Source organism: Cervus canadensis, chromosome 8 (assembly GCF_019320065.1).
Source record: "Cervus canadensis isolate Bull #8, Minnesota chromosome 8, ASM1932006v1, whole genome shotgun sequence".
In the NCBI taxonomy this organism is placed as follows: domain Eukaryota; kingdom Metazoa; phylum Chordata; class Mammalia; order Artiodactyla; family Cervidae; genus Cervus; species Cervus canadensis.
Window position 1 is genome coordinate 73,943,335 of NC_057393.1, and position 14,510 is coordinate 73,957,844.

At 35.1% G+C, this 14,510-nt stretch overlaps 1 protein-coding gene and 1 non-coding gene across 10 annotated transcripts in view; one reads left to right on the forward strand and one right to left on the reverse strand.

Annotated features, from left to right (window-relative positions):
* JMJD1C (jumonji domain containing 1C) overlaps window positions 1-14,510 on the forward strand; it is a 302,362-nt gene that overhangs the window by 272,801 nt on the left and 15,051 nt on the right. For all 9 annotated transcript variants that reach the window (XM_043476846.1, XM_043476845.1, XM_043476850.1 and 6 more), the window contains 11 exons: window positions 2,102-2,316; window positions 3,936-4,088; window positions 6,337-6,426; window positions 7,041-7,168; window positions 7,360-7,573; window positions 8,074-8,288; window positions 8,987-9,265; window positions 11,998-12,166; window positions 12,882-12,972; window positions 13,458-13,588; window positions 13,964-14,086. In XM_043476846.1, coding sequence (XP_043332781.1) covers window positions 2,102-2,316; window positions 3,936-4,088; window positions 6,337-6,426; window positions 7,041-7,168; window positions 7,360-7,573; window positions 8,074-8,288; window positions 8,987-9,265; window positions 11,998-12,166; window positions 12,882-12,972; window positions 13,458-13,588; window positions 13,964-14,086 — 1,808 coding nt within the window. The remainder of the gene's footprint in view (window positions 1-2,101; window positions 2,317-3,935; window positions 4,089-6,336; window positions 6,427-7,040; window positions 7,169-7,359; window positions 7,574-8,073; window positions 8,289-8,986; window positions 9,266-11,997; window positions 12,167-12,881; window positions 12,973-13,457; window positions 13,589-13,963; window positions 14,087-14,510) is intronic.
* TRNAF-GAA lies at window positions 3,614-3,685 on the reverse strand. Its single transcript has one exon. It is a non-coding gene; the product is annotated as a tRNA-Phe (tRNA).

Sequence of the window (14,510 nt, forward strand, 5' to 3'; positions counted from 1 at the left end):
TAAAAAGTTACTAAATTTAGTCTTGTGTGCCAATTTAAGAATAGTTAAATGTTAGACTAAACTCATATTCTTACTGCTAGTGTTCATAGGGCCTTCCTCTTCTGAGAGATTTATTCTTCCTTAAGGAGAAAATGTTAGTATTTTTTTTCTAAATGATAGGAAACAGCAGTTTATTTGTATAAAACAAAATAATGTCACATGTATATTTGCATTAGCCACAATAACAGATAGTCTATAAATCTATGTACTATAAGCATTATAAAATGACTAGAAAGATTTGTTAGTAGCATGTCGCATTTCACAGGTTGCAGTAAATATAAAAACAATAGTTTCTAACTTATATTCTACTGTAATACTAGTATTACTAAATAATACTTTAATACCAAAAGTTTATAAATTTGTAAGAGTTTAATGAACAGCTGGGTAATCCCGCCAGTAGAGACTAGTTGATGTCTCAGATTCCAGAATCAGTCATTCCTGGATTTCAGTTCCAGCTCCATCCCTTAGTTCCTATATGACTTTATTAACTGTAGTAGGATTATAGCTAAGCCTGTCTCATCTGCATAATAAGAATGATAGTGGCACCTGCCTCAGAGATTTCATGAAAGTGGAATAAGATAAAGTACACAAAGTCCTTAGCATAGTCCCTAGCTTGTATGAAGTGCTCCTCTGATGTTATCTGCAATTATTTTTCCAAATCATCATCATCATCTTCCTAAGAAGTTAAGAAGCACTTTGCTCTGGCAAACAGAGGTACTGTGGCCCAGTGGAGATCCCAAAAATATGTGTTGGTGTGAAGAGAATATTTCTTCTTGGTTTTTCTAGACAGCAGTCCCCAAAGGACAAACAACTTCAAAGAATTGTTATAGAAGGTAGTCCATGTGGAAGTTCAGAGAAGATGGAAAAGAAATCAGGAGAGTGTGTTTGAAGAGATAAGAAAACCTTTGTGAAGGGTACAGAGGGCACCGCTGAACCTGGTGGCTCAGTGGTAAAGAATCTCCCTGCCAGCACAGGAGACACGGGTGTGATCCCCGACCTGGGAAGATCCCACATGCCACAGAGCAACTAAGCTGGGTCACCACAGCTGTTGAACCTGTACTGTGGAGCCCAGGAGTCCCACAGCCCATGCTTCACAACGAGAGAAGCCACCACAGTAAGAAGCCCACGCACCACAAATAAAGAGTAGCCCCCACTTGTCACAACTAGAGAGAAGTCCTTGCAGCATGGAGCACCCAGCACAGCCGAAAATAAATAAATGGCCAAAAAAAAACCTTTGGGAAAGTTTTAAGGAAAGATAAACATAACACAAGCTGAAATAATATGAATTGTAATGAAAGGAGAAAGTTACTTTTTTAAGAAAGAGAGGGAAAGGTAATAAAAGGATAAGAAAAAGTGTTAAAGGAATGTTGCTGGTATTGTCCATTTGAAAAATACAGAATGATTTGTAATGTACTACTGATATCCTCTCTTTGAGAGTTGAGTGAGAACAAAAATAACTGAAAAATAGCCATCAGCCTGTAGGAAAAGGGCAGTTTTGCCTTCTGTTTACCCTGAACGGGACCCGAACTGAGTGGGTTACAGAGATTGGAGGGCAGAAGCTCAGAGAGGGCAGTAAGCACACCCGTGGGTTCCCTGTCACACTGTTTCAGTCTTGTTCCTCCAAATCACTTTAATGAAGTGTCATTTTAATTAATGAAGAAAATGTACTTTTTAATTTAGCATTTAAGAAAATCTCAGTCTTAAGGTGATTTAGAGCACTTTGAACTATAGAGGTTGCTGCTTTAGATTATGTATAAAGTAACTGCATTGCTCAAGGCAGCTTTTGGCCAGCATTTTAAGTCTTGTCATCATGAACCACTTGGATAGTTTCATTTGATTAGAGTTAACTAGTTAACTTAAGTGATAGGGAAGATCTTATTATTTCTTGAAACAACCTGAAATTGATACCACTTACTGCCATTTGTATAGCACTATGGGAGTCAGAAGTTGGTTAAATTTTGTTAATAAAGTTTTATAATATAAAACTATAAATTCACTGTATAACTTTTTAAGCCTAGATTTGTGTCTTGTTAGATAATGCTTTTATGTTTTAATGTTTCAGATTGTCATTTAGTAAAAATGGAGTGGTTAGAATAGATGGTTTCTCTTCTCCTGACCAGTATGATGATGAAGCTATGAGTTTATGGACACATGAAAATTATGAAGATGATGAACTAGACATAGAAACGTCAAAATACATCTTGGATATAATAGGTGATAAGTTCTGTCAGTTGGTAACATCTGAAAAAACAGCTTTGTCCTGGGTGAAAAAGGATGGTAAGAAAGTTAAATACTTAGAACATGTAACTCTGCACATTTCTTTTTAAGAATGTCTCTTCAGGGTATGTTTTACCTATGGGAGAAGCCCTTAATCTTACCTTGCCTATGCTTGTTTACTTTTATTTTGATAATGATACTTTTTTATGTATTCAGTTAATGTATTTTCCACTTGAGGTTGAATTGAATGATTAGCAGTTTGTGAAATTACAATAACATTTTGGTAATAATTTAGCACGATAAAGACTCTTTGAATGTGAGATTGGGGAATTTCAGCATTTGCCAGGGAAATTTCAGCATTTGCCATATAAAGACATACTCCATCCCAGTTATTTAAGCTTTTTATTCATCACAGACTTTGCAGTTAGAAAAATTTATTTTTGGATCTCAACTTTCTTCCTTGTTTAACTGTATGAATGTGAAATGGGAATGATAACTGCCTCATAGATTTGTTTATGAAGTAATATTTACTAAGGAAAGCATCCAACATACTAGGTGCCCTAAACATCAGCTTCTTTTCTTTTGCGTCCCTCAAGTCAGCAGTTCGTCCCCCAGGGACATTTGGCATCTGAAAGGTGCCAAACTGAATGAAATAAAAGGTGCCTTTCCTTGCTAACTGAAAGGTGTTGGGGGTGTAGAGAATTAGCATCTTAATAGGTGGAAGCCATAGATGCTACTCAACATCCTACTCTGCACAGGTTCAGTTCAGTTCAGACACTTAGTCTTGTCCGACTCTTTGCGACCCCATGAACCACAGCACACCAGGCCTCCCTGTCCATCACCAACTCCGAGTCCACCCAAACCCATGTCCATTGAGTTGATGATACCATCCAACCATCTCATCATCCTCTGTCGTCCCCTTCTCCTGCCCTCAATCTTTCCCAGCATCAGGGTCTTTTCCAATGACTCAGCTCTTTGCATCAGGTGGCCAAAGTATTGGAGCTTCAGCTTCAACATCAGTCCTTCCAATGAACACCCAGGACTGATCTCCTTTAGGATGGATTGGTTGGATCTCCTTGCAGTCCAAGGGACTCTCAACAGTCTTCTCCAACACCACAGTTCAGAAACATCAGTTCTTTGGTGCTCAGCTTTCTTTATAGTCCCAACTCTCACATCCATGTATGACTACTGGAAAAACCATAGCCTTGAAGAGATCTCTTGAAAGTGAAAGTTAAGTAGCTCAGTCATGTCCAACTCTTTGCGACCCTGTGGACAGTGGCCCACCAGGCTCCTCCGTCCATGGGATTCTCCAGGCAAGAATACTGGAGTGGCTTGCCATTTCCTTCTCCAGGGGATCTTCCCGACCCAGGGATTGAACCTGGGTCTCCTGCATTTCAGGCAGATGCTTTAACCTCTGAGCCACCAGGGAAGCCCAGGGAAGATCTCTTAGTCCCCCACAAAAGAGAATTATTCATGCAAATGTCAAGGGTGCCAAGATTTAGAAACCCTCCATTAGATGTAAGTCTTCTGAAGAGAATTACTAATTACATCAAGAAATCTGCTCTTGACCATTAATAAATCCTTTGAAATCCTAGGTTTAAAGTCTTTTGTGCATTTCAGTGAAAATTGTATGGAAAAGAGCATGTTTGCCTTTAAACTTTTATTTCTCTGTATTTCAGCCAAAATTGCCTGGAAAAGAGCAGTGAGAGGAGTCCGGGAGATGTGTGATGCATGTGAAGCAACATTGTTTAACATTCACTGGGTCTGCCAAAAATGTGGATTTGTGGTCTGCTTAGATTGTTACAAGGCAAAGGAAAGGAAGAGTTCTAGAGGTTAGTTAGTTACAGCTTCATCTAAATTGAAATTTTTTTATTAAGATAGTTTTCTTTAGGACCACTGATCTGGAAAATTAGATGTATTAGAGGCTTTTTTCCCTGCCTTCCTTAATTAAGAATATAATAGGAAATTTTGTGAAGTTTATTTTTTAAAAAAAGTTAACCAAAGCTTGTTGTAACAGCCAGATTTTCTAAAATAAAACTATCTACACCTTTTTAGTCTGATTAGTAGATCCACTCTCTCAGGTAGAGGTTTTCTTAATGTAGCCCAAATTAGGTTAGGCTTTGTTGCCTTCAGAGTCCACTGTTTCAGAGCCTGAACTCCCTTAGAAGACCTATTAATTACATAGTCAAGCAACGAAGTCACAATTGAATACTTGCTAGAGTGAATTGATTTTTCCAAAAATTGGTCCATAAAGCTTAAATCATAATGTTTAAGAATATGCTGCCACTAGCACTGTTTATCCCTAGTTAGAAAATGAAAAAGTATTATATGTTAAATTATTTTTTAAAAATTCTAAAAAAACAAAATGGCACAAAATCAGTGTTCTTCCTGCTGGAAGATATTAGAAAGTTTGAAAAGAAAGTAACTAACTTTACCTTTTTCTCCTGCTGTAGAAGTGTTTTAGAAAAAGTGTATCCAAGGCAATTAAGGAAGTGTAGCTACTTAAATATTAGTAACCTGAAGGTTTTGGGGGTCTAGTCTTAATGAGAGGATTCAAATTGTGCAAGTATTAGAAGTAAAATCACATTTCGTGGTAGACTATTCAGTGTCTAAAAGCAGTGAATGTCATTTTCATTGCAGGCAGCTCTTTTTCAAAGTGGTGTGTCAGATAGATGAACTGTGATTTAGCCATTAGTGGCTTTTCCAGTGATAGGACTACTAAAGCCTTTTTCTTATATACCCAGCACTTACCAAAGCACCTTGAGCAAGTGGGAGAGCTCCACAGCTAGTTGTTTCTGTGATATGTATCTTATGCTTATGTATAGCTATAATAAGGAATGCATTTTAGGCAGTTAAGTATCTTCAGAACCTTAAGAGTCTATTTGGATATTTTCAGTTGAGAGAAGAACTAGCTGCAGTGTTATAAAACTCCATTCCTTTTTACTGGTCCCATGTTACTTTCATTGTCCCTTTGCCAAATTAAGAAGAAATTAATGTATTTTTTATATTGTATGCATATGTAAGCATGACTCCTTTCTTAAACGAGATAAGGTGTGTATATGTATAATAAACCTAAGTCGTGTTGCTGTCAGATACCATAGTACTATTAATTTTTAAAGTATAGTCTGTCAGTCAACCATAGATTTTTAAAGTGTAATCTGTATGCCTTGAGTTTTATTATGTCTTATAAATATATGAATATATATTTGTTTTATTTATATATCTCCTTATTTCACTGATAAATATTGCAGTAAGCTCACACTGACTAAGGTTATAGCTATATAGTGGTAACTAACCTAAGTATCTAAAACATAAGTAGGGAACATTTACAAGTTACTACATAGGTTTTGTAGGAAAGTCAACACTTTTAAAATCAGTTTTTGTCTGGATTTGAATTTTTATTTCTTCTAAAACTTTTTGTGAAATAGTTCTAGATTTTTTTATGTTGAATTTAATGAGCTTTTTAACATTTATTGAAGCCCTTACAGCCATATCATGAGTAGTTATCTATATCATTAGGTTTATAGAAGAAGATCTTGAGATCAAGGTACTAAACTTTTTCCTGTGTATGATATGCCTCATGCTATGTGTGAATACACTGACTACTCCAGGTATGGAGCCTTGTTGCAGTAATAGCTATTAAATACTGTCTATCAAGTTGAAGCTTTTTACATGTCTTCTGATAGTTTATGTCTTTGACGCATTAAAAAAAATGAGTTGGCAGTAGCTTCAAACTTGGAAGTCTAAGGTACCAAGATCAGGCCTAAAGCCTGTTTGCCACAAATAGCTAAGAGTAAAAAATTAGCTACAGGAAACATTGAGGTGACTAATACATTAATGAGACTAAAGAACAGTCATTTTAGAAAAGGCTAGTAACATTTCATATGTTTTGTATCTTGTTTCTATAGAATTCTCAGAATAGTGGAAATGTTTATTTGATTTTTTTTTTCTTTTAAGAAGCAAATGTATGAAGCCTACCATTGACATTTTATATAATTGTTAAGCTCTTTATATATACCATCAATTTTATAATTATAAAACCATGGTTGATATAAAAGTACACATGTTATAATCTTACAGATAAAGAATTGTATGCTTGGATGAAGTGTGTGAAGGGACAGCCTCATGATCACAAACATTTGATGCCAACTCAAATTATACCTGGTTCTGGTAAGTATAAATATACATTAGTGACTTAGTGTAACAGCTTTCCATTGTTCCAGATTACTTAGAAGTAGGTAGTAGTAGTAGAATGAAGAAATAAGGTTTATCTAATCTTGAATGTTCTTTTTCTGTTCTTAGAATCCTCTGTGTAATAGTTAGCAGGATAAGCCCAAACCCAGTGATGCAGAAAGCCATAGAGGAACTATTTTAGATGGAGAAAACTAGGAGTTCTCTGGTTGTCCAGTGGTTAGGGCTCCATGCTTCCATTGCATGGGAGCTCGAGTTTGATCCCTAGGTGGGGAACTAAGATCTTGCAAGCTGTGCAGCTTGGCTGAGAAAGTGGGGTTGAGGGGAACTAGAATGTAATGAAAAAGAGTATATGAGATTTATTTATTACAGGTTATTCTGCTTTTTTTTTTTTTTGAGCATACTGATTTTTGATTATAGAGGTAAAGGAGGAAAGAATGGAGAACATGAATTTGGTTGAATGATCTAACCTGAAATAGATAGAAGGGATGAAGGAAAAATGGAAGAAATGTGAAAAGACACAAGAAAAACAAAAAATGTTTATAATCTTAACAACTAAACATAACCTTTTAATTAACCATTATATTTTGTAGTTTTGACAGATCTTTTGGATGCGATGCACACTCTTAGAGAAAAATATGGTATTAAATCCCATTGTCACTGTACTAACAAACAGAATATACAAGTTGGAAATTTTTCTCCTATGAATGGTGTGTCTCAAGTGAGTGAAAATTCTCTATTTAAGTAAACTGCATGGTTAAAAGAATCAACTTTGATATTTGAAATCCACTTTAGAACTTAACATTTTATAAATTATGTTTCCCATGTTACTGTATAAATGTAACCTCTCCTTTTAACTCTGAATTATTGAAGAGATAGTATTTTTAAAATTCAACTGTTCTACCTTTGTAGGTTTTACAGAATGTTCTTAATCACAGTAATAAAATTTCTCTGTGCATGCCTGAGTCTCAGCAGCAAAGTGCCCCTCAGAAGCCTGAAAGTAATGGCAGCAGCAGTCCAGGGAGTGATGTGAGCACAGACAGCAAGTTAGCTCCTCCAGAATCCCAGTCACCCCTGCACTGGTTAGCAGATCTTGCAGAGCAGAAGGCCAGAGAGGAAAAAAAAGGTAAATCTAATTTATCGTCTGATAGAAGATTTGTGATCAATGGTGTACTATTATACATTAATGTACTACTGTCCACTTAGAACACTTTAGTTTTGCCTTTTGCTTGCGTTGTGGCTTAGGGTCAGTAAAACATTTTTCTTACTAGGAACTCAACTTCCATGATCATATCAAAGCTAGGTAGAGAATCATCTGTAGATGAGCACATTAATAAAGCCACCAGGGCAATAGATTTGTAACTTATCTACACTTTGTCCCTGTCTTAGCTATAGCATTTTTCATTTGTGACAGGTGCAAACTCACTTTCATGTCTAAAATATTGAGGAAGGCCTTCTCATATTCAAACTATTTGACTCCTAAAGGATCTAACCCATCCTCTGGTGTGTGCCCAGGTGCTTAAATCACTAGTGTTTCATCTCTTGCTGTAAAATGTAGAATCCCTTTGTCTGTACTTCAATAGCATGTTTAATTTTATTTGCATTTTTTAAAATGTTTCATTTTAGAAAACAAAGAATTTGCCCTTGAAAAGCAAATTAAAGAAGAGAGAGAACAAGATGACCCTGATTCTCCAAATAGCAGAACATCACCTCCTGTATCCCAGAATAATGAACAAGGTTCAACATTACGAGATTTGCTGACCACAACTGCTGGCAAGCTACGTGTGGGTTCTACAGATGCTGGCATTGCCTTTGCACCAGTTTATTCAATGGGAACCCCTGTGAGTGAGAAGCTAGATTTTTGTATTTCATATGGGCCTTAAATTTAGATTCGGGGTCTTTGCTGTGAACTACACAATAAATAGATGCAGATGCGATCAAATATACCAAATTGCTGTGCATGTTCCTATTTGCATTATAATTCTGATAACTTAAAATCCAGAGATTTTCTTTTCCAGGTGAAAAGAGTTGAGGGAGGGACATTTTGATTCCAAAACCGCCCTAAGATACCTCTTCAAAATTTGGAAACCATGTGTCTAGTTGGAGGTGAGGGGGAGGGATGGATGTGAATGCAAGTTTTCTTACTTAAAATATATAGACATCAATTTTTGCTTTTTCACCAGAAAGAAAATACAAACAGAATAATTGCACAGGTAGAGACAAATTTTTAGCAGCTTTTAAAAGTTGGGCGAGTCTTCCTAATCTCTATTCCCTCTACCCTGATCCTAAAACGTTGTAAAAGCAAGAAAGACCATACTTCAAGTTTCTGCAGATCCCACAGGTTTTCACATGGAGACCACCCAACTTCTGCTTCCCATTGTCAGGAGCAGTGTAGGCACTAGAGATCCAAATCCACTGACTGGATTCTTGAAGCCAGATATATTGTTTGTGGTGTTGTTTGCCATGTTAATGGAAAATTAAAGCAGAGGTTTCCAAATGTAATTGTTTCTGCTTAAAATATTTATTTTTTTCTTATTAGAGTGGTAAAAGTGGAAGGACTATGCCAAACATTCTTGATGACATAATTGCTTCAGTTGTTGAAAACAAAATTCCACCAAATAAAGCCTCTAAGATAAATGTAAAATCAGAGTTCAAAGAAGAGCCCAAAGAAAGCAGAAAATCTGCCACGGATGCAAACAATAGATCGTACAGTGACATACCACATTCTTGGATCTGTGAGAAGCATATTCTGTGGCTTAAGGATTATAAAAATATTAATAATTGGAAGCTTTTCAAAGAGTGTTGGAAATATGGACAAGTGAGTATTTTAAGCTGATTTAGTATTCTCTGAGTGGAACTGAAGCTGATTGAATAGGAAAATGGTTTTCTCCTTAGGACTAAAGAGAAAAGGGAAAGATAATCTTGACACATTTGGGTTGGAAGATAGCAAAAATGTTATCAGAATGATTATTTCTGAATTTTTATTTTTTGGCCAGATTTTTATGAATTAATAGGGAAGCGCTGAATATTTGATGTTACAGTTTCAGTCTGCTAGTGAGCAGACTTCTAATAAAGTCACATATTTACAAAGTTTGGTATCACCTTCCTTTCTTTACATTTGTATTTTAGTCCAGTTAACAGATTCATATCTGCTATTACAGTGTTCATACTGAGAGCATTTTTCTTGAACTGATAAGTGTAGATGTTTTTGCCTTTGACTGTAGGACATTTATTTTTAAGTTAGTTCATCAAATCTTAAATGAGAAACTCCATTATTTAATTCTGCTCAGATAAAAATGATTGTCTGTTTGACCGGTTTTGGCATAATAATGTTTGATACCTGTTTGGGGTGGTAATTTGCTACATTAGTGCATAAATTAGGAATTTGTATGACTTAGTGTCATGTTCAGTTTTTTCCTTGCATTCTGGAACACATCATTGCTATTTTACCTCATTTTTTTTCATTCAGTAGATAGTTATTGAGCACCTAGTAAAATATAGTCTTTGTGTTGGCCAATAAGAATATAAAAATGAATAAGTTATGTTTTAAGAACCATTTTAGTACAATGATTCTTAATCTTTTTAGGTCACTAGTCCTTTGCAAAATCTGATGATAGCTTGGTCGCTCACCCCAGAAAAAATACACACCCATGCGTTACCTATATGCAGTATTTAATACATATTTTTTTGGTTGGCCCTGCCTTGAATCCCTTATGCCATTGCTAGGTTGCAATTTAGAGAACTTAAGCTTGTGTAGGCTTAAACAGCCTCATAAATAAATACTTTTATAAATATGTTAAATGTGCTAAGAATTTTGTTTCAGGCACTATGGAAACCTAAAAGAGTGATTGGCTAAGCTAGAGTACTAATTCAGAAGGGCTGGTAGTCTAGATTGAGGTTGTCTCAGGGATTTTCTAGATGGATGGGAGGTTGGAAATAAAAAGGATCAGGTGTTAGAGGAACTGTTCAGTAGCTTTGATTACCTGACAAAAGAGTTTTGTGGGGTAATGATGGGGAAATGAGGTGTTTAGTTATAATTATGAGGGACCTTTATATCATGCTAAAGAGTTGAACTTTATCCTGTAGATGACAGTTTTAATTGAAGAATCAAAATAATCGGGTTGACTTTTTAAAAATTGTAGTATAGTTGATATTATATGTCATAGGTGTACAATACAGTGATTCACATTTTTTTAAAGGTTATACTCCATTTGTGATTGTTATAAAATATTGGCTGTATTTCATGTGTAGTACAGATCAACATAAAATAACACAGCAAAGCAGACTAGAAGTTGAACTGGAAGGGAATAAGACTAGAGGCAAGGGGTCAAATTACAAAGGCTTTCAGTATTTCAGGAAGATGATGATGATAGTAGCCTAAGAATTCTGCTTGAGAATATTCTAATATACTTTAAAAATTTTACTTTTCCCAAGCTGCTGGTTACTGTAATAAGGAATGTTACAAGGCTGGATAGAAGTATTACTGAATAGACATAATAAGGTCTGGAAATTAATATGTGAATTATCAGCCATAGTTAATTATCTAATAGCCGAGCTGTTTTAATAGTTGAATATATTATTAGCCCATTGAAAGGAATTTTAATGTTGCAGTTCCCCAAGTTGTTAATTTCTTAGTGTAGTGTTTGTTTTATGTTTTTGACATCTCTTTTGTGGTAACAACCCTAGCTTGAGGTTATTCTGCACTTAGGGCTCCTCAGACTTATTTTTTGTGTTTTAAGAGCATGTAAAACAGTATCTTTTGCAAGAGACTCCTTAAGTCACAACTTTCTGTTTTCTTTTTTTTTTGGGGGGGTGGTGGGGATTTAAAAAGAAGAAACCTAAGAATAATGCATCAGATTGCCTTAGAGGTCTTTTTTTGACATTGGCATTGGAGTTTTAAAACCTCAAATCTTCAATGGTTGGTGTTTGGGTTAGAGAGTGTGGAGGAAATTGGAATTCGTGTGATTTCAAAGAACCAATTGACTTTCAGGGAATCAGTCATAGATTTTAAATTTATTGTTGTACTTAGTTGTTAATATTTTTATTTGTCATGATCTCTGTAGAGGTAAAGAATATGTGTGTGTTCTAAGTGATATAAAATCAGAATGGATATAATTTGTTTTAATTCAAAGACTATTTTATTTAGAAATCTTACTACAGATATTACATATGTACAAGGTTATGTTTTGTCTATAGAAATAAATCTGTAAAGAAAACATTAAAACATTTAGCTTAAAAATGAAAATTTTAATGTAGCCTTTCAGACCCTTTCCTGAAAAATACTACATACTACAATTACTGTTTTCAAAAATGACAGTGTACTCTGCCAGTACATGGCATTCTCTTATCACTTTTTCTCTTTGAAAATGTATTGTGAACATCTTTCCAGGTCAGGAACTATTTTTAAAAGCTGCTTTAATTCTCACAATTTGTCATTAATTAGTCCATAAATTCAACATGTTAACTGTTTTCTATATGTTGTGTATAAAATCAAATTTTGGAGGTGTCCGTGTATATCTTTTAACTTTTATTTTATCTATCGTTTATAAGCCTGCAGTGGTTTCTGGCGTGCATAAGAAAATGAACATTAGCTTGTGGAAGGCGGATTCAATTAGTCTTGATTTTGGAGACCACCAAGCTGATCTCCTCAACTGCAAAGACAGCATTATTTCAAATGCCAATGTTAAGGAATTCTGGGATGGTTTTGAGGAAGTTTCAAGTATGTTGGGTTTTTTGTTGTTGTTTGTTTTACTGTTTTCTTAAACCTATCTTCCCAAAATGATAAATTGGAAATATGACTTAACATCCTTTAAATCTTTGAAACATTTGTATTACTTTGTTTTCTAGTAAAAAGAAAGAAGTACTTGGAATCAAGAGACTGGGTGCTCTTCCTGTCTCTGCCCCTCATTTCCTTTGATGATAAAGAAGTCATTTAGAGATAGCCTGGTGAGCCAGTGGTTAGGACTCAGGCTTTCACTGCTATGGCCCAGGTTCAATCCCTGGTGGGTGAACTAAGATTACACAAATCAGGGGGTACAGTGACTGCCCCCGCCAAAAAAAGTCATTCTGTTTATGTCATATTCAGTATATTAATATTCCTGGGGAATATTTTTGGCAACCAACCCCAAAACCTTTTGAAACTTGGATTAAATACTTTGTGTAAAACATTTTGAAAAATTAAAAATGTAAGATTATAATTTAACCTTAGTAACAGTTTTAAAGAGATATTTTTTTAAAGAATTTTTTAGTGATGTTGCAAATATCTACATAAGGAATAAACATCTTTACACTATATGAATACATAAATAAAAGCATTCTTTTAAGTACCTACTGTATGACAATAGAGGTATTTATGTTTTTTCTTTCCTCTTCAAACATTAATAAGAATAGAAAGACAAAAATTATCTTTTTAATAATCAATTGCATTCTTATAGAACGGCAAAAAACAAAAAGTGGAGAAACAGTTGTTTTAAAATTGAAAGATTGCCCTTCAGGAGAAGACTTCAAGACTATGATGCCAGCAAGGTATATTCTTTTATACTTGGCTATTTTGACTCTTGACTTTTGAGGTTAAGCTGAGGTTATCCAAGGAGTGAGATAATAAACTACAAATGTGAGATTTAAGTAGTATCTTCCTCAATTAAAAGGAAGTAAGAAAAAAAATTACAGAACTGAATCTCTGTGGTCTCAGCAGGGGACTGTGAATGTCTCTGCTAGTGCAGAGGAGAAGAGCGTGCTCTGTCAAAGGACAGGAGGCCCCGCTTGGGACCTCCCTTCTCTTGGTGCTCTCAGTTGGCTGTGTTTAGGGAAGCAGAATTGCAGTTTTAGTCAGTATCACTTCTGTTCTTTGCTTATCTGTATATTATGCATTCGTTTAAACTTTGAATGAAGCCAAGAAAAGTTTTAACTGTTAGAGGCCTTATGGAAAGTTTAACAACTTGAACTTTATATATTTGAAAATACTTAAGAATGTAAATCTTTATTCAAAAGAAGTCAATGTTGTTATTCAGATATGAAGATCTTTTAAAAAGCCTGCCATTGCCAGAATATTGTAATCCAGAAGGACGATTCAACCTGGCCTCTCATTTACCGGGATTTTTTGTACGCCCTGATCTAGGACCCAGGTTGTGCAGTGCTTATGGTAAGTATATATTTGCATTTCTATCAGCTTGGAGTATGTGGAATTTTAAATAATTTCTGACCAAAGATAAATTGTCTAATCATTTTTAGATTCTACTAAATCTGTTCCGTTAATAATTCTTGAAATATTTTTTGAAGCAGACTGGTGGTATATTAGGTATTAATAGCCAATAGTGTAAAAATATAGTTACATTTTCTGTTAACTTGACTCTTACGGTATACTTCATGGATATTTGATATTTTGTGGGTAGGTGTTAGAATAAGGAGACTAAAACTCAAATTATAACCAACAGGCTTTCCTCACAGAGTTGATTTTGGAAGGAATATCTAGGGTATATAAAGTATTATGTTGAATAAAATTTTATTTTATACACAGGTGTAGCTGCTGCTAAAGATCATGATATAGGAACAACAAATCTACATGTTGAAGTTTCTGATGTTGTAAATATTCTAGTCTATGTTGGCATAGCAAAAGGAAATGGCATTCTCTCAAAAGCAGGTAAAGAAACTTTAAGAATAGTGGTGTTTTGGAAAAACAGTTGAATAACCAGGCCCAGTAGTACTATCCAGAATGTCAGCCTCTGAGTTAACATCAAAGATTTCCCCCAAAATTGCAGTGTATTTAGGGATATTTAATACTCATTTTGAGGTATGATTAATTTACCTGGCTTTTTTTTTTTTTCTCTTACACAAAGGATTTTCAGTTTTAAAAGCGAGTTAAATTCACTTTTAGAACTTCCCTGGTGGCTCAGTTAGTTGGTAAAGAATCTGCCTGCAATGCTGGAGACGTGGGTTTGATCCCTAGATTAGGAAGCTCCTCTGGAGAAGGAAATGGCAACCTACTCCAGTACTCTTGCCTGGAAAATCCCTTGGGCAGAGGAGACTGTCAGGCTACAGTCCCTGGAGTCGCAAGACTCGGATGT